This window comes from Crassostrea angulata, chromosome 2, assembly GCF_025612915.1.
Source record: "Crassostrea angulata isolate pt1a10 chromosome 2, ASM2561291v2, whole genome shotgun sequence".
Classification (NCBI taxonomy): Eukaryota; Metazoa; Mollusca; class Bivalvia; order Ostreida; family Ostreidae; genus Magallana; species Magallana angulata.
In genome coordinates this window covers 41,101,990-41,123,649 of record NC_069112.1, presented here as the reverse complement: position 1 = coordinate 41,123,649, position 21,660 = coordinate 41,101,990, and the positions used below count along the sequence as shown (strand labels likewise).

The window sequence follows — 21,660 nt, the reverse complement described above, 5'->3', positions numbered from 1 at the left end:
GTTTTTTGTCATTTTAAATGGGTTCTAATATATACATAATGTATATCTAAATTTTTGTCATAAAATAATTCGAACTAAAGTAGTTTTGATTATTTTCAATAAAATTAAACAAAAATCAATCTTACTGCATAAAATGAACGCGGACAGTGCGCACGGTCCATTGTAAAAACTATCTAAACGTTTTTAAAATTGAGTTTTTTGACGAGAATATCCCATATTTGTAAAAAATATTTCAAAACTGCATAATACTCAATTGTGATGTAGTAAGTATGAAGTACGTTATTTTCATACGTCATTTGAAGTTAGCTTCAAACTAGCAGAGCACTATTAAAATGATAATACTGCAAGAGCATGTCTTTAAAAATGCTCGAAAAACCAACGTCAGCTGACCGCAAGGAACAGGGCGTTAAAAAATCAATAGAAACAAATCAAACTACTGTGGTTTCATCAATATTCGTTGAATACCAATTTTTGTGGATTTTGTTGTTTAGTTGATCCACGAAATTAAATGTTCATCGAAGTGCAATTTCTATTAACATTTTGTATTGATAGGGTCATTGGCCACGAATTTACCTATCCTTGAAAATGTGATTTTCACTTCATCCACGAAAATTGATACCCTTGAATATTAATGAAACCACAGTATGAAAAACATCGAAAAAGCTCAAGTTTACTTATACAAAAGTGGCACAAGCGATATGTTCATGGAGTATGCGATTGTACCCTATGACAAAACGGCGAATGCGGCATATTACTCTCAGGTAAACACAGGACTACGACGTTATAGAAATAATATAGAATAACGTCAGACTTGGCCGTGTGGCAGGTATAGCCAATGTTTATATACCGTAAATCTGGACATTTTTACGTTGACTTATTTTTGCAAATCGGAGTTTTAAAGCTTTTTATTAATTTTCACGTACATTTTTTGCGAATTGTTATTGGTGCTAAAAATAAAAAGATCTCAATTAATAAATGGCACACATACATTGTATTTGACATGCACAATGTTAGCTTACCTTTGGATATTGTATATTACCGCCGCCTCTAATTTTAATTTTCTCATGAATTGTATAAGTTTTCCAGCTTCATATAGTATCAAATGAGAGTTGATGATTACCAATATATACAATTAGGGCGGCAAATGCACAAAACTACCTAAAAGGGTATCTTTATACGGATATATAACGAGATAATCATCCCAATTATCAGTTCACATCTTCACATACGACGGTTTGTGTACACAAGTATTGGAGGGTCATATGTCAAACACAGGTGACGTTTTTTTCTGTCTCGAGCAAGCAAGAATGAGAGGAAAATGGCGGCATTTAGCGTGAAATTCAAAATACTGTACAAATTTTCATATTCCGAGAATTTTGGTGTTCAGCCGGTACACTGTGAATGGGGTAAAATATTTTCAGATTACGGTAATGATAATTCCAATACAAAAGTGTACTTTGCTCTGATTATTACATATACATTATTATACTTTATATTAAAATATTATAATACTTTTTTGATAATGGCGACGTTATTTTGAACAAAATTACATGTGTCCACGAACTGTTTGGACAACCCTCGTATTTTAAACCAATTTTAAACACAAGTATAAATCAAGAAATATTGGTAAAACCATGCATCAAAAAACACTAATATTATAACCGATAATGGTAAAACATTCCGAAGTGCTTTCAATGACGTCATGCAACAATCAAAAGACCTTTTAAGCTGTGCGATATATCTGCGCAAATGAAATTGGGTCCGTCTTCCTTGAAACTCCTGTTTTTATTAGATGTGAATAAACATAAAAATGTAAATATTGATTCTGATAAACCTTTAATTTTTAACACTCTTTTACAGTTTTATATCAACCGCGATTATTCTTGGCTAATATTGGTCTTTTTCGTCCTTTTTGTTTTTTCAAAGGTTTCTTTTTTACGCCCAATACTGGTCTTTTGGGTTGTTTTGGTCGCTTTGGTAATTTTGCGTTGGCAGTTTTTATCATGGAGTTAATACATCTGTCGTGAAGATCTCGAAATTCTTTGGCAGCTATTGCATCCTTTAGACAAATAGACAACCCTCCTCTCCTTTTTTGTGCTTCCTGTTGTAAATAAAAGATACAAAAATGTGCAGTTTGATGTCATCTACTGTAAATCGACTTTTTGGGTTAATTTCATTTTGCAATTCACCAGGGAAAAACTGAGGAAAAATTAGTTCACAACGTGTTCTCTTTGTGACATTTACTGTCAACGTATTACACTTGGTCGTGTATTTTTTTAGCGTATTTGGCGGCCTCCGCTTTTTAGAGTACATCGCTAAATGCCTTCCATATATGAATTCTAATGCGCTCATTGAGAAAAATGATAATTATAACCCACGCTAACTTGTTTATTTATTTATTGTTTTGCCAAATTTGTAAAAGCTAAATATAATACGTTTACAGCACCTATCCAGACGTGTAATGTTACAACAAACGTGCCCCAAGAATAGACATATAGCAATAAATTTTAACGACAAAGAAACGTTTGCGAACTCCTTCAAAACTTCTCTAAAGCGAATAAAAGTTTGGTTACAGTATTAACTATACGTATTATGCTTATATATTACAGTGTCAACTATATGTATCATGCGGATACATATTTTTTTCTCTTTATTAAAGGTTTAAATGTTATCTATAGGGTTTTGTTAACTTGTTCTATCATATAACAAATTTGCATTATACGAAAGAATGCCAATTCATCGTTTACTAACCCTTTCAATGAATACAATACTCACTAATAACCGTAGGACAGGTATTTTCTAAGGCTATGAACTTTTGTGGTTTGGATACTTAAAGGTATAAAGTTTTATTCAGAGTTTCCAATTCTGCGATTAAATTAGACCGCAAAAATAAACTAAAACAAATTTGGCATTACCCCAGCACACCCCGATAGTCTCTGTAATGAGGGTGATCATGTATCATTTCGTAATCAGCCACATGTGGATTCTAGATGTAGTAAGTTTCGCATGGTCAATGTGTACCGAAAAATGTCTGGTACACATTGACCACTGTTGTTGTTTTAAATGAGATTCGTGAATTTAATACAAGCATTTGAAATCAATCATCTACAAATGCAGATCGATATGTGTAACATGAAAAATAAATAATGTTGGATGATATATACTGCTTATTGAGTGTGTAGTTTGGAAGGTATGTGATGTAGAAAAGAATATAAGTTTTGTATAATAGGTATGAATATTTCAAATGATTTCATCAAAAGAAAATTGAACTAAAAGACATTACGACTTCAAAGCGGATAATTATCGAATACAGACTACAGAGTACCGTACTGACATCATTTGAGAATACAACCGGTAGGTATGATTATCATTGCATTTTGTGAATAATCTAATATCTGCTGATTTTTCATACCCGCAAAATACCGGAGAAAACAAACAACCGCTAAAAGTAGCCCTTTAACAATATACCACTATGATCCAATAATGAATAATTAAAATGTTGTAGACAAACTTATGTGAAACATAAATATCATACCAGGATAACCCATGGCAGCTTTAAGGCTTGTTATCCAATGGGGCTTTTAAATTAATAAATTAGACATTACTCATTTAGCAAAGTTTTTACAGTACTACTTAACTACTTATGTGTTTGTTGAAATGGCTTTGTCAAAAAAACCATTATTTTGGTGGATAGACAATATGTCTTTATTGAGTCTCTCTCTCTCTCTCCTCTCTCTCTCTCTCTCTCTCTCTCTCTCTCTCAGGTCTTAGGTGATGACGATATCTGCAATTTTTTAAATCCATTAGTTGAAAAATATCAGTCTTATCAAATATATACTTATCCATTAACCACAAAACCGACTTCTCTTTTGTCTTATGGTTTTGTTTCTTCAAATTACAATATAATCTATGTAATTCAATTGAATAGTTTTAATGTTTTAGATACCGATAGAAATGATGAATAATATTCGCCCAAAACTATAAAAAAGAAACAACAAGCAAACCACAATGTAAGAAAACATTGTACAAGATATTGTAACTTTGTATATGATTTTAATGTGTTTTCAACACTTACTTCTCTGTTTAAATCTCCGATACAAATCCAAGGCGACTGTTTAGCTACCGCCCACTTAGAATGGTCAACTCCGTCTGAGAACGCGATGTTATTGTTAAAACAAACCTCTTTGACGTTTATTACCTACAACACAATTAAAACATATTATAAAACTGCTATAAAGTTATACATTTTATGGATTATTATATAGAGAATAATACATACCCTTTTCCATATCACAACCAGTATCAGTCTGAGACTCCAATATCAGTTTACCCGAGGAATGATACTGGTCGAGGGCTAATACAAGACGTGATATGGGTAAATGGTATCTACTATTATATTTATTACTTCCCTAGTAATAAAATTTGAAAAAAAATGAACTTGACAAATTGGTTTTAAATATCATTTAAAGTAGTCTGTGAATATATTTAATAAAAAAATGTTTTAACAAAATGTAGCTACAGAGCAAGAATTAACCCAGGTTTTCAAATAAAATCATTTCCTAGCATTTGTAGTTTTAAACTGAACTTAAAAAATGTCGACTGTATTCACTGTTACAAATGTTTTGTTTTGTTGAAAGACGTCAATCCTTATCATAATTAACAAGATATTTGTAAGCCAATGTTCATTAGCAATATCCCCTCTCTGATGTGAACATGCATAACAGCAAGGTGGGCATTTAACAGGAAGTTCGCATCCAGTTGGGACGAAAATATTTCTTTGACAATTTACACAACCTGTTTATCAAGTGGTCTAAATCTACAGCGTTTGAGGCTAACAATTTTAAATGTCGCTATTAATAAAGAAAGGTGACGTCCAGTTGATATGAAAAATACATCCAACGATATAACGTTTCTATTGAAATAGTGTGTTAGGATTTCAAACATCTGCAAAAAATAGTTGCTGATAAATCTTTGACAGAAATTTGTTTTAGGCTAAACAATGTACAATGGTTCAATTTGTACAAAAAAAATCAGTCTACCCACATTATGGCATGCCTTGAAAAATATATATTTTTTTAAATTTCAAGCATATGTTAGGAATATTTGCTAAGAAAATGCGCCGGAATGTTTGTTACGGACAGACAGACAGACAAACAAGGGTAACACAGTAGACCCCCTTCTCCTTCAGAGCGGGGGTATAAAAACAACCTATCATGAATTCTCATATTTTACTATTATGAGATGACATTATTAAGGTCTTCCGTTTTCAACGGAAGACCTTGTACTGATTCTGTTGGTAATTCTTTTTATTCTTTTTTTTCTTCTAGACGTTTTTTAAAACTCAAATATCTTGCTTGTTTATTGTCCTTTAAAGTTCAAATTTTCAGAGCATATTGGCAGTTACTATTTCTCAATATCTAAGGAAAATCGTTGAAATCGACACTTCCGGTACCGAGTTATTCCCCTTTTTCCCAAAAATATAGGCATTCTTGTGCACGCAAAGGCTCTGAAACCGCTCACAGCATGTGTTAAAAAGTCACAAATCTTAAAAATAGAGAGTTTGAACGTTGTCCTCCGAGTTTTGTTTTTACAATTTTCCTCCTTTAAAGTTTCAAAAAATTAATTTGAATTTGTGTTTCAAAAAATGCTGATTTTTGGTTGTGTTTTTGTTATGTAGCTCTTTAGTTTAAAAATTTCTCTAAACACATATAGAACAAAATAGGTGCAAAATATCAAGGGCTTTCACTTGACACCATTGAAAAAGGGCTGGTCCCTTAAATTAGGGGCCTAGAGCCCTTAAAAGTCTTCGCTTTATAGCTCAAAAATGGTTAATATTTCGCTATAGCTGTCGATAGAAAAGTTGTTCATTATTGTGTTATCAATGTCGTTACAAAATTATTCTGTACCGGTAATGCGTAATATGAGTGTAAAAAGCTTGTCTTGTTAACATGTACCTGTATTCATTTGGCAAGTAAGCGAATCGTCTTCGTGCGCATAACGTACATAAATTAACAGCTGAAAGTGTACCAACATATACGGGATGCTTTAATTCATTTGAAAAAGTGTCTAAAAAGTATACGTGTACATGTTTTTCTTACAGCCTTTTTTTGGAGTCACCTCTGTTTAGTTCTTATAGTGGACAACCGTTAAGAAAAACAAAAACGAGAAAAAAATAAACGTTCTTTTTCTTATCTAGTGAGATACATAAACTAGATTTTAAAAAAAAATAACTTCCATGAAATAGATTTGAGTCATTTTACTGCAAGCATTTCAAATCGACCTAAATTCTTAGTTGTGTGCGTCATTACATAACCCATCTCGCCCGCGGCCGAGAAAATCGATCGCCGAGGTCGCAGCTGGACTACCTAGCGGTCAGCGGTTATCTAATACACAAGAATCGCGTCTGTCATATGTGATTTTATTTAGCCGCAAACACAAGGATCGTACACAGTGAAATTAAAGCTTACTCTTCCTAATTTGAATTAAACGATAGAGTGTCAATAAGAAATCGTTCTGTTTCATCATAAAAGCAATGCCATTCTCGAACTGAAGCAGTGTCAGACAGATAGATCAACTGTGGGATTAAAGGGGGAAAAAACGTATATTAATTAGAGTTTATTCATCATACTGCAAACATTGTAAATCTTCCTGGGTTCTGAGCTCTCTATGTGTGTTTTACCTTTACGTAAGTTATCCGGTCCCTCATCCGCGGCCGAGGAAATCGGTCGCGGCTGCACTACCTAGAGGTCAGCGGTTATCTAATAACAAGATATATATACAAGAACTGTTTCAATTTTATGTTCTTAAAGTTTGTTCACCTTCAATTTATTTAATTAAACATTAGAATGTGAATTGAGAAGCCCCTCTAAAAATTGATAAAAGCGATATTATTCCAAATCAGAAACATCATCAGACATAAATCAATAGTGAATTTGTAATTCTAAAATGTTCTAAAAACTATACATGTACTAATAATTTTATAGATAAACAACGAAAAACCACAAAGATTAAACCTTAAAATGATGATCACCCCTAGAACATAGCCAAGGAGATCCCGCGCGAGTGGACAAGTGATCCGCGGTAGCTTCGTGTTCATCTACATGTACTTTATCACTCGTGCATGTTTATTGATATTTTGTACGATTCCAACTATTTGTTTATTCGAGATGTTTTATAGATATCGTAGAAAGTAGTTGACGTCTTCATAAGGTTGCACATAAAATGAGAGAGAGAGAGAGAGGAGAGAGAGAGAGAGCTCAAAATTGGAAGCATTATTTAGCCGAATTTAGAAAACGAAACAGTCCCCAAGCGTTCAAGGCAGGATATAAAAAATCTAATATCAAATTAACACATGCGGGAGAGACAATTTCAACTTCTCTGGCCTTTCCGGCAAGTTTGGAAAAACACCTTGAGTGTATTAACATAACCGGATGTTAGAATTTTATACAAAATGGAGTCGCTTCCCATTAAAAAAAGTATCGGCAAGAAGTCATGTATGTCGTTTCTGTGTTATATTTTTAGTGTATATTGATACCTTTAAAGAATTATAGCTCGCATCTCAACAGATCAAAATGTGTTGTAATTATATCAAGTTTTATAAAAAGGGGGGTTGTCATGGACGCCTAGGTAATACATTCGAAGTGTTTTTCCGAGCTTGCCGGAAAGGCCCGAGAAGTTGCGATTGGCGGTAGAGGCTGACACGATAAAAGAATTGTCCAGAATTGAGGAATTTAGTGATTATTTTTAGAATGTTTACATGAGTTTTTAAACAAGATTTGTTTAGATTTTATCGGTTTCATGATCACAGTGCAAGGGCTTTATTTTTTTCAAAATGTGGCGAAGACCTATTTTTGGCGACTACTTAACATGTGTCCATTTTTTCCTCAATGTATGTCACTTTCCCACCCGTGTGTTTATTCGGTCAGTCTATGCTAAGTCAATCCGCTCCACGTGCGACCGAAAATCTCCTGTCGCGTCAGCGCACATAACTCAGAATATTGCCCCCGGGCTGCAGATCAGCAATTATTGATAAATAATTGAGTAACATTTGGAAGGGTGCTTTCACTGCAGCGGTCAATTGTTAAACAATAAGTGTCTAAATATTCGATGCCAATCAACCTCACATTAAAGGTGCGATATCGTAATCTGAGAATGTGGCTAAACAATTAACCTGTTGAACACGCTAAACTTCTATAGTTGTGAACAGAATAAAATATATATTATCAGAGACATAAATAACTTAATAAGTTATTTATGTCTCTGGGTTTATAAGTTAACAGTTTTAAGTCAAAGATTAAATAAAATTTGTTCTCAGGATTAGAATGATTAGTAATGATATACGACTACATTAAGCAATAAAGTCGGTCGATCGTTATTAAATCATCAGAGTACTGCAAGTGTCGACAGTTTCTTATTTTTTTAAAATAATTGTAGTAGTTCAATTGACTTGCAGACTATAATATAGCGACTTTTCTGCCTCCCAAAAATGTATGCATTTAATTGCGATAGATATTTGTTCTTGGGGATTTTACTTATTGTTACATGTATATGCACATTGATAAAAAAAATCATTGAAGTTGTGTAGTATGAGGTTGTCATGCAGATTAAGTGACCTAAAACTCAGCGGAATATTTTATTTTTCATCTAGCTTGTCAAAATGGGAGATTGTTAACTTGTAGTTTGTTAACTCTGAAAAAGTCTAGAACAGAAGAAATAAAGTCTTTATAGCTTTCGCTACATCTTCTTATTTATGTGTACGCGTACATAAAGCTATTTTAGATTTTTTTTGTATAAAAAGTGTTGTTTTTCCTTACGTTAAATTTAAATCTATAGAAATTCAATATCTACATGTAACATCTCAAAAGCTTTGATAGCTTACCGCTTGGAAATCATTTAGTGATGCAAATTGACAAATGCCCATGAAAAGACATTATTGGACCCCAAGGGTTTCTTATCCTTTCCGACGATGATGAGAAGAACTCAAATGTGCATACAAATCATACATTTACATGTATATTTATATGTGATGTGATAGAAATAACTGAAAAATATAGGGGTTTTTTGTGCCGCACAAAACGGGCGAAAAGGATTTTTATACCCCACGAAAATAAATTAAGGGGGGGGGGGGTAAATAAAAATCACCTTGTCCGTCCGTACGTCATGTCCGGTCTATATCTTTCTGATGGAGAAACATTGGAAGTGTTCTTACTTTATATAAATATTACTCATTACCTGACGAAGCGTCATGACCTAAACCCAAGGTCATTTGGACAAAGTAAAGGTCACTGGCAGGAAAAGTGCAAAATTTATTTCTGGTCCACTTTGGAACTTCTTACTTCACACAAACATTGCTTATGACCTGAGGGTGTGTAATGATTTGTCCCCAAGTCATTTAAGGAGAAACATTGGGAGTTTCTATTTCATGTAAAGATTCCTGATGACCGATGATGTGTCATGAACTTGACCCAGGGTCAGTTGCGCAAGTTCAAAGTCATATTAAACATATGTCATATCTTGTATTAATGGAAATGAGTAAAAGCTAGAGTTTGACATAAAGATTACTTGTGACCTGTAAATATACCCTGCCTTGTCTGACTCACTAAAGAAAACGAACCATCCATTATTCTTTAATAGAGAAATAAGTGAGTAATGACTTCTTTCTTAGCGGGGATATCATTTGTGAGCTTGCTAACAGTACCTTTTAGATGGTCCAGTGGAAGCAATGCCCCCCTTTCTCTCAACCAAAATTTCCCTTAAGTTAACGCTTAGAAAATTTCCCCAACCGCCACATCCACACTTTTATTATAATTAAATTAATTATATACATGTACATAAATGATGTACTTTTTAAAGTTATCCTAAACTTAAAGTAAGTTAAACGAAGAACTTGCCTGGTATGAAAATAATACTTTGCAATTGAGTCTCGTTTTCGATTTCTTGAACTTACTATTATCATATTGATAATCCAGTATCATTAAAAACCATTTCCCTTCTCCTTACACACGCCAGGTTCTGATAGACATGTATCAATAACAGATTATTTCCACTTGACCTCCACATTTGTATACAATCTAAATAAACACCTACTTAGCAAAGATATGCCTTTATCTGTTTAATTAGTGGTGCAATACTCAATCTAGAGGTTACATAGAAAACAGGCATGAATTATTTTTTTTGGTCTCCATTTGAAGAGTTCCAATCAATTTTCTAAAGCTCTAATTGGTAAGAAGAAATGGTCGTGTAAAGATGACCTTTTATCAATACAGGGTCTGTCAGGCTCTGACAAGTGTCAGGAGAAGGAGGTGTTTTAATCAAACTGATGGACAATCCTTTCGCGACACGAAGTTGCGACGGAAGACCTACTCGTTGCTTTGCAACGAGCTCGGCTCTAGTTTATGTCAATTATTGTGTTCAGTTGTGCAAAAATTTAATAAGTCATACTGGTGGAGGGGTGTTTTTAGGGTTTGGTCTCCATGTCCGAGCTAAAAAATTATCTTTCAGTTCTGGTGCTATCCATTTCTCATAAATGTCTACAATAAATATTTTTTTCAGATTAAATTTGCAAATGCAAATGTTAAATATTAAATACAAGTTATTTGTTTTCAAAAAGGCATTTCAAGGCTTCACCTTCCTTAAATGTCGCTGACTTTGCAAGTACTTTCAACTGAACATTTCCACGAGATTTCAAACCAACATGACTAGTACTTGGTCGGTTCAAAGTATTGACATCGAAGTTAGTTCTGTCATATATGTACGGATGTGTTGTTCCAAATATGTTTTCTACAAGAAACAAAAAAAAAAAAAACAATATTGAGTAAAAAAGAATTTTCCAGAAATCGGCTTATCAAAAATAGATCTCGAAATATTGTAACTATGTTTACTTAGATCATTTTCAACTGCCTTTCTGACAGTGACACATAATATCGTCTGCCCATATCTTGTTTGATTATCTGAATAGTTATATCTCTTGGATTTCTTTGCAGGAAATCTTGGTACACTCGAAACCATCCAGAAGCCTTCGGTCCTATCAAACGCTAGTGAACCTGAATTACATTAAATGTATTAAAGATCAAAAACAACAACTGATTAATTAGAATATTACATTCATTAAAAATCGCTATCTCTATTATATGCTTATCACTTGAATGCGTTAATAGTTCATCGAATATTTGTTTGCAGATTTTATTTTACCATATCTGGGTCATTTAAAAATAAACAACTGTTTTTTTTTCCATTGGTTTATATTTGTTGGGTTTTTTCTTCTTGTTCACCCAGTCGTGCATTTCAAAGGGAGGGTTAAATATACATCTTTTAAAGGAAATCAGTTAATGTTTAAAAAATGGCCCGTTTTTTAGCTCGCCTGAACCGAAGGTTCAATTGAACTTTTTGTTCTGTATGTCTGTATGTTCGTCCGACTGTCTGTTAAAGTTTATTTTTACTTTTGGCTAGCCAAGGGTTTCGCTCCCCATTAACCCTTGGCAAATCTCATTACGAAAGCTTGGCGGTGCGGTGGCGCTATCTAGCGAGCAACTTGAGTTGCGCCCCGTTGTAAATATTTACCATTTATCCGAATGATTCAACGTGTAATATACTGCTACATTATAAATACAACTTGGAAACATGTTCACAAGAGAGAATCAAATTAAAATTAACGATGCTTTAATATAGGAATGGCGATAAAACATAGAGAAGACAAAACATATTTTATTAATTGTGTTTGTAGGGACGTGTACCGGGAATAAAAAGTCGCCGTTTTATTAAAGCATTCAAGCCATAAAGCAAGGCATCGTTGTCATTATTATTGTGGACAAAAGAAATGAAATGAAATACAGCTCATTGAACCTTAAAAAGCAATAACCACAAGCAGGAACATATATGCTGACGGGATGGGCAACTTTTACATTCTCCATGTTTACCTCCCATACCTCACGCGAGCCTTGACAAGTTTATAAATCTCTTTTCAATCCCAGGCAGTAGAATATATCGGGATTTTAAATTGATCTGATAAGACCATACTTAATGAGGCACTGTACTCGTGCACCTTTGCCTCAACGTCTTCATTTATAAGCGCTTTTTACAACGATGCGATTGGATCAGTGAGTCGCAACCACAGCCAATCATAAAACGGAGTTTGTCACCGAATATTCGTGATGAGATCTGCCGTGGGGTTTCGGGAGAGCGGAGAGGACCCAAAACCCTTGGCTATCGAAGATGCACTGAGTCAAATTTGACCAAGGTTTAATTCTGAATGGTTTAAAAAGCCATCTCTTTGTGTTTAAAGGGGCATGGTCACGATTTTTGTCAAATTCTATTTTTTGTTTTTATTAGTTACAATGCCTAAGGAATGCATTTTTACTGGTCAAATGAAATTTGAGAGTCAGTCGGTAAGTTGTAAGGAAGATACAGAGCTCACAATTCTTTGTCAAGTAAACAAGGCTCGTGTCCTGTTTTGTTTACATATGTTCAATTTACAAGTAAAAATCTTTTTTCAAACTTATTATTTCTTTCTAATCATTTTAAGGCATAAATAAATGCTTCTTAATGTTTAACACATCCATTTTTAGTATAAAATTGGAGTTTTTATTTCAACATCAAAAATGTTAACAAATACATAGCAAAGAATGTTAAACTATGATACTCGCTTGTATCTCAACGAATGACAATCAAATGTTGGTTGCTTATTAAATATGCTGTACTGAAGCACTGTAAACATTAAGGATATGTGAACCTGACAAAAACAAGTTCATTGCGCAACGCGAACTGTCGTCTGGCGACAAGCAATCGTATTTCACATCGACGGTTTATTTGCTTAATTTAAGGTTTAAAACAGTGATATAAAATGTGTAAGTTTATGAATTTGCATAAAATATAATTTATATCAACATTTACATCAAAAGGTTTTACTTTTTTAATCATTTACAAACTTAAAGTTTACGACATACTTGCGCCGATTTCCGGTAATTTCCCAAATCTCGATGTAAACAACAAGTCGGAATGACAAAAACTGATGGATATTATTAGTGTATGACGAATATTGCGAACACAAACTGATGTCGGGTGTCATAAAAAGGGAATGGAAAAAAGGACGAGACCATACACCAGTTCCCTGTGATCTAAACCTGCCATTTGCAAGCAGTAAGCATGGTAGGTGTCTTATCATGACATGTGCTATATTGTATTATGTTAACGTTACAGATTATTATGCTCGTATATTATCCATGTGAAAACAATATCGCATAGCCTATATGCAGAATAGCTACACAATAATCCTAATTTGTTCAAACATAAACATTATTCATTGTTAATTCAGTCAGTGTTTGTAATTAAAATAATCACATTTTTCTTAAATGAAATTAACCAATTGATGATAAATGGTAAGGTTGACCGCATAGAGGGCCCTGAGTTTACTCTAGCATATGACAAGCTTATTTACCAACATTTACTCACAAAATATTTTTAGTCTAACACTTTCATGCACATTAGCTTGAACAGTATATTTGTAAGGAATAGGTTATATGTTTGTATTGATGATTTTTTAGCACATACTGGCGTGCGACCAGTTCTCGCCGAGTACCATTTCTCGCCATTACATTGTGACGTCATTTTTCGTCTATAATTTTATGTGTTGATAAAATGACGTCACAATGTACTGGCGAGAAATGGTACTCGGCGAGAACTGGTCGCACGCCAGTATAGTTCATAACATGAAGAATTAATCTTTTATTCACTATCAATAACTGATAATGTTGATTCTCTGTACTGTGAAAACATTTGAACAGCTGACTGATATTCACCTTTATTGAACTGTAAAAATCAAAGTATAGTTGAAAGAAAAATTAGTATATCATGGTTTATCAGTTGATAGAATTGCTCACATCATATTTAGATTTCATGTGCTGGGTTCATTATTGTTACAAATTCTTATTTTTTTCCCATTATTTTCAAATCATTAAAACGCAAGATTTCTAAATACACACAGTTATATAAGATATGAAATTGTCAAGTTAAGTAACATTAATTTAAATTTTCAAGATTAGAATAAAATGTTGACAACTTTCACCTGATATCAAATTTTTATATAGAATAATCCATTTATATAAGGTTCTGTCTGTCTATGTTGCATACACTTTCATGATATGCCTATATGAATTTTATATATTTTTCTACATGTAGATTCTTAAAATCATCCTTTCATATAAGTCCTTCTTATATGTTATAAGTAATAATACCAGTAATATCAGTTTTGTTTTTTTTAAATACAGACTTTTCAAACCTCCAAGAGATGAGAACATCACTGGTATGTGTTAACGAGGTCATTCCTAATACAAGACACAATGCGGAAAAATATAAGACTAATGTAAAGAACTGAAACCATGAGTGATGAAGAGAAGAGCTGATAATCAGATTATTGTCTCTGTTATGTTCATCCTGATAAAGCCTTTCCCGATTGATGCCCTGGATCATTTATTTGGTAATTTAAGGATGACAATATTTATTTCAACATTTATGATATAATATTAAGACAATTAATAAGCAGCACAACATATCCTGAAATATGAAACTGGACCAAACCAGTGATAATCTACCATTTATGATTTATTACATTTACTTGGATTTGAAAACCATTTCTGAAACTCCAAAAGTCATGAATAATTTGGACATATAATGCATACAATTAAGAATTAGTATTGTAAAAGAATATATATTATGATAATGCATCTGCTATAAGAAATACAATTGATAGATATCAATTCAAAAGGTGTTTATTGACTGACCAAGTGCAGTAATGAAGTTTGTAATGGCTATATACTGTTCATGTGGAGAAACTGCTTTTTAAAATATATGTCTTATGTTTATAATTATGTTTAATTTGATGATTGCATAGTATATCAAATCATCATTTCTGTCTATTAGTGTCTGTCTGTCCATCCATTTATCTGTATGAAGTCTGTTTTATTTTATAACCCTGATGAGGTTACTGATGTAGATCAAGTTGAGATCATCATTATGACACTTATATACAACAAGCCTCACAGAAAATATCAGTCCTCTTAAATTACAGAGTTTTTGAATGAGTTATAAATGTATGGTTGAGTAAAATTTTTATTTTAAATATTTTTTGAAATGATTTTTGTGAGTAAGAATATTTTTGTTATAACTTATCCTTATCCATATTTTTATCATTTTTGCATGAAAAAAATATACATATCCTAGTTAGGCCACACCAATATAATTTCTTGCTTGTCGGACATTAAGTGGAAAAGGATACAAGCAGGCTAGCGATAAAATAATAAGATTATTATTTTTTGTAGCCAAAATTTTGAGGTGGTCCATAATGATATGATATGATATGATAGCATGCAGGATCCGATAAAAAAGAAATTTAATTGGTGTGGCCTTCCACATTTTCTATATTTTAGTTCAAATTGAGGCTGAACCATTGTAATATATTACCCTGCATAATCATTCTGATAAAGTCTCAATCATACATTATAAATAGCATCAAGACCAATATGGGGACCAAGGAAGGGTTCAAAGTTCAAAGGAATTATAGGATTGCATACAATCATGTATATACATAAGGACAAATCATAAATCATTTCAGAATCTGCAGTGTTGTTTAGTCCATTCAGATAATATGATTTAAAGAATTATCATGATTAAGTATCAAATTTCATTTTATACCTGTAATCATTTGAAAGATTCTCCTATTTTCCGACACCCATTTTAATGCAATACCTTACAAATCAGACAAAACTTTTAAAGATTGATAGAGGAAATTCAAATTAATTACAATCAGTATATGATTTTTATGAAACCTGTGATTTATTTGGTTTGATTGTATTTTAAATCTTTCAACAAAGGCTTAATAAAGATTGTGTGTATTAAAGTTTTCTTGCATGTTTTTCTTTTTTGTGTACAGAGACTAGAGTTTCTTGATTATATCAGATGCACAACTATGACACTCTGTTAATTACCATTAAAATAAACTCTTTAGGAAGTGAAAAAATTGTTAAATTAAAGAATAATTTTCTCTTTATATGATTGGTTTTTAGAAATACAACCATTTATGGCAGTGTTGACTTTCATGAAGCGCGCAGAGTGATTTTTTGTAAAAGTCAGATCAGAGGAAATTCGGATTTTCAGCCTTTTTAATTCAATTAGTTGTAGTATTTACAACACAACTCCTTTAATTTTGTTCGACAAGAACTTATGCAGGTTCACAGTATAACTAGTTGAAAGAAATCGCCATTTAAAACTGAAGTATACGTCTTTTTTTAACAGCATGTAGGGTTTGTAGCATCTATTTCAATAGAGGTCAGAGGAAATTCAGACGTTATTATTTTTTTTTCTAATTCACGAACATGCCAATTATTGATTACTAATTTTTTGCTATTTATCATTTCTTCAAAAGTACATAAAAAAAATAAGAGCGTAATTATAGGAAATTGTATTTTTTGCAATTTTTCTAGCTCGGGTCACGTCAAAAAATGTCACTTTTTTGTGGTCAGAGGAAATTCAAACTAAAATAGCGGATTAAATAAAAGGAATTCTTATAATCCATTTTCAGATAAATAGAGTATTTTATTAACCTTTTTAATATTTTGGTGAGAAAAGTTTTCTAGTTAATTGTAAATATGTCTTTTATGACATTTTAAATTTGCATTTAAGGTTTTTTGTCTCGTTCTAATTTTTTGAACATGGGTAAGTTTGAAGGTCGTTGCCATGGAAACGAACTCACGAAGATATGCTTAAAATTTCTTTTTTGACAAAAACAAATGGATTAGAGTCTGTTTAAACAACTTTTTCAATTATTCAATTAGTTTCATGTTAGGTTCACATGTCCTTAAAAGTGAAAAAAATAATTTTTGACCAAAATCGTGACCATACCCCTTTAAGGAGCAGTGAAACAGTGAATATAGAGTAGGTGACTTTTGAAAACTTCTTTTGGGAAATCCCTGCACCAGAAATACAAATATTCACATCAAAGCTTGTATATTAAGCAATGATTCTAAATTGTAAAAAGTGGCACCTATAACATAGCTGGGCCTCTGGAGGGGTTCAACATTTAACAGAAAGATATATAAGTAATTTGTTTAAAATCTACTGCTTATGTTCTTCAATTCCACAATTTATGAGACTATTATTGTGAAAAAATAGTTTAGATATTTTAGATTATAAATTGTTCAAGGTATGACCCAGTACAATTACGTGGGTCCAATGATGAGTTGAATTTTTAAGATAGCAATATATAGTGACACTGTTTAAACAATTTCTTCTCAAAAATCATAATACAACTTGTGAGATTACTTTGCGATCATCTTCGGCTAACTCAAATTCTAAATTGTTAAAACTGTGAATCCCTGAACAAATCAGATGAATAGGCATAAGATACGCGTCCATATACATCTGATCTAGTGTAGCGTCAGTCAAAAACAAAACCTTTCTCAATTATTACGAAAATGATTGCTACTTAAATGAATTAAATTATGAACCACAAAGGCAAAATTAATTGCTTTAGCTGTGAAAGAGTTATCAATATGACGGAATGAAAGAAAATATAAATGACCAGACCGAAGATCGGTTCTGAAACCCTTACCACTTTGTTTAGTTTCTATTTCAACTGAGCCATATGGCGCCAGTATTTAAGGTCGTTTTATCATTACGATAATTCCTTTTGAATGATAACTGCACTCGAAGATCAACCCAGAGATTTTTTACACAGGCAGTAGTTAACAAGTCAGTTTCTTGTTTTTGTTCGACACCGAGTCTTAACGAGACAAAGAGCGAAGAGTATGCCGATCTAGCCTGGGAAACCTTAAACTCTACTCAGGAAAATTACAAACTGGCGCCAGTAGTTCAAACGGTCTGAGAGTCACACTAATGCATCAAAATACCAAACAACTTACCTTTTGAGTGAGCATAGTTACTCCCTGCTGAATTATCTGGGGGTTGATCGTTATACATGGCATATGTCTGGACATCTGGAGACTAAAAGCAATAAAGAAATACAGTTTAACGACACCATATCTCCTAAAATAGTATTCACTCTAATTGTAATTAGACATAAAGTTCGTTTTAACGTGTGGACATTTATTGATCAGAAATCTTTCAAGATTGTACCGTTAATAATTGGTTGATAACAAGGATCGTTTTTGTTTGCATGTTAGTTTTTATACATGTATGTTAACAATTTACGAGTATGTGATATATGTCTGATAAAGATTCAGATGCTACCAACGTTTCGACAATTTCAAATTTCTAAAATGCATTATGCATGTATTGTCATTATGTACTGTCGCTACGCGATGATCATTAACCTGATGTTGAAATGTTTTAATTTTCACTCAGATTCATTGAATCTTTGTCTTTTCTTTTGAAACGTGAATGTAACTAGAACAAATGCCGTTTTACAGACAACCCTGTTAACACTTTTTGGAAGACATATAGTATATCTTAGTGAAGCCAAATGTGTAGTTTTTTTTTTCCAATCAAGGACGAACAGGAATATACTCTTACGTATACTACGTAGGAACTACGTACATGTATATATACACTCACGTTTGTGTACAAAGGTTTTAGTGTCTCGTACACGGGGTTTTGAGTACTGCTCGTGATGTCTGTGGTTTTATAATTAAATTTTGGTGAAGTTGTATCCATGTAGAAAAACTCAGTTCCTGTCGTCAGAACAGGATACTTCCTGGCATTTGTTAACTTTGGGACTTTGTAAACGATGAACCTAATATAAATGAAATAAGTAAAGACAGATATGTTATTTAACGACTCACTATTATTTCATTACTTTTACGTATGGCATTTGTTTATTTATTAAGTGAAACTGACTTTCAAATTGAAAATTGGAAAATGTTATTTTTCTAATAAATATATCTGTGCCTACTCAATATAGTTATAGGATTTAAAAAGAAAAATAGTATAACAATTAGTTGATGTTTCACCATATCGTAAAATATTGGGTCTGCAATGTGAGTCCATTGATTAATAAATAGTTATATGAACTAACATCAGTGAAATATGTTGACTTTGGCAAAATAGAAGTATATCTCATTAAACATTTACTAGTCAAAAATTTGTGACACTTCAAAAACTTTCTGAAGGTTTTTTTTCACGAAAAGATACATATAAATTACATACGCTGCTGCAAGGAGTATTGTCATCTACGTACTATGTTAAATATAAGACATTTAACATTGTCAAACACATTTTTTTTAAACTACCATTTTTGTTTTAATATTTTGATCAAAGAATAAGCTGACATTATTTTTACTCCATATTACAGAAAAAAGAAATTACTTCATTATATATATACCAAAACCACGGAAAAACAACAGAAATGTTTTTTTCCATACAAAACGTGATACAGTCTTACCAATCAACATCCTTTCCATTCGGATCCTTGCAAGTTATAGTGCAATAAGTATAGCACTGGTAACCCAGGAAGATTATCATACAGAGAAGCTGCTTCATATTGATATCGTACGGTGTATCTTATATCGTACATGTACAATATTAAATTGTGTTCTCTTCGTGTGTTTTATATATACTGTTTTAATCGATTATTTCTTTTACAATGTTTACATACCAATTCATTGGTTAATTTTACGTATTAATCAATAATTTCCTTTTTTACAATGTGTACATTCCAGTTCATTGGTTCATTTTACGTAGCCAATAACTTAAAATAATCAAAGTACTGATAGTACTGAAAAGCGCTAACACAGCTTCTATTTGTGTATAAAATATATATGTATATAACATTTTAGCTTCTGTATACGCGATATATTTCCTCATCACTGCGTGGCAGACCCTGCAATGACGTATGTAAGCCACGTACATTAAATTCACAATAGCCCATACTAGCCCGAGCAGTTATGCGCACAAACTCCTGAAACTGGTTCCCTAACCAGTTTAAATGATGTAAACTTCTGCTCATAGGGGGCGGTTATTCGTTGCACCGGAAGTAGAAGTCTAACGACAATAAAGCACTGAGCTATGCTTAGCGCTTTAAAAACAAGTACACGTACAAATTGCATGCTACACTAAAATAATATATTTCGGCATTATCGATAGCCGACACTTGGCCTCTAACGTTTATTACCAATTTTGTCAAATTAATTCATAAACTGAATACCGTTTTTACGTGATTTAAAAAACATAAATATCAGACATTTTTTAAGGAATAATTTATTATGTTGTATTAAAAAACTGTAAATAACCAAGCTATAGTGTAGTTTTTGGTTTATAGTTTAAATTGATAATCAGGTTTTATAATTAGCCCCCTCCCGTTTTTCACCTGTCGGAGGGGACTTAAGCTTTCCTCTGCGTCCGTCAGTCCGCCCGTATGTATGTCCCACTTCAGTTTCCCATACTTTCTTTTATTTATGCGTTTGAGTAATAATATGAAAATTGTTGAACAGCTTCCTTCAAAATGTCAAACTATGGATTAAGTTTACACTTTTGTAGCGCCTGGTTGACACATTTTCGAGAAAATTATTTTTTAATATTCCAATTTTTTAATGATCGGGTTTGGTGTGTATTGAATAAACGAGGAAAGTATGTAGCCAGTAATACTATCGTGCATTATTTCGACCAGTCCATTTATTGTTTCTAACAAACAAATAAGTGCTGTAAAATAGTGTCAAGCATTGTGTTGTAAATTTGATCGAAAGTTGTTTTTTTTATAATAACAGATGGGTTCATTTTCGGGTTGGTCTGTTGATTTGGGGTACAGAAGACGATAAGAATTGATATTCTGCATAGCAGTGCATTGTTTTCACAAATTTCTTCAAACCGGTAGGGGACCTGTATTGCTTACGCAATAGTCTCAGAATGCTTGGTTAGTTTTAATAATTATCAGAAAAGTAAGTGATTTAGACAAGCGATTATCTTGTCTTGTTTTCTGGAGAGAAAAAAAAAGTATACATTGTCGTTTTAAAGCAAAAACATGTAAACTTAAATAGAAACCGGCAGAAATATACATGTTTTTTATTAGCGTGTGATTCTTGTCGAAAAATAAACATGGACTACTAAATTAGGATAAATGTTATATAATGGATTTATAATTATTGCTACTTGCAATCTTTGAATATATTTTAATTGAAATATACTTTCAATCTGTTATATTTTATAGTTGACCTTAGGAAGTATCTTTTCTATATTTCCCCCACGACTAATGACTTGTTAAACGCGTGCTGTATATCAATTAAAATTGATTACATCCATGTATTAAATGTCTACATTGACCAGCTGTTACATTACCAATACAAAATAAAAATTGACATGAGTAGTATAGTAAGATAAATGTACAAATTCAATCAATAATTCTTGAGCGCCTTTATTAGTATATTCCTCTGTCGGCAGGTATGAGGTTCTAAAGTCAATTTAGCAACCACTAATACAAATTACCGTGTTTGCAGAAAAGAAGCACACATTGCAGGAATGTAAACTAGATATAAATTTAATGTACATAAATACCTAATAAAATTATCCCAACTCTGTGCAAGTGCATGTATTTATACAGGTATGGAGGACACTTTCATGTATGCGGGATATTTCAACAAGTGAGGCTGTAAGCAGCTTTCTCACTTTCAAGAAATACATTTAATATCAGTTACCAAATTTTTAAAATAATTTTTATTCCAT

The 21,660-nt window shown here is 32.5% G+C and overlaps 2 protein-coding genes across 2 annotated transcripts in view; both read right to left on the bottom strand.

Moving 5' to 3' along the window:
- Positions 1-21,660, bottom strand: part of LOC128172387 (uncharacterized) — a 172,808-nt gene that overhangs the window by 138,474 nt on the left and 12,674 nt on the right. The gene's annotated exons all lie outside the window — the stretch shown is intronic.
- On the bottom strand, positions 1,818-19,506 carry LOC128172416 (plancitoxin-1-like). Its single transcript, XM_052838217.1, has 8 exons — positions 19,388-19,506; positions 18,562-18,739; positions 17,910-17,991; positions 10,881-11,042; positions 10,627-10,779; positions 10,441-10,529; positions 4,076-4,198; positions 1,818-2,101 (listed from the first exon to the last, which is right to left on the bottom strand). The coding sequence occupies exons 1-8, from the start codon at positions 19,483-19,485 to the stop codon at positions 1,868-1,870; spliced, it is 1,119 nt and encodes a 372-aa protein (XP_052694177.1). The 5' UTR covers positions 19,486-19,506; the 3' UTR covers positions 1,818-1,867.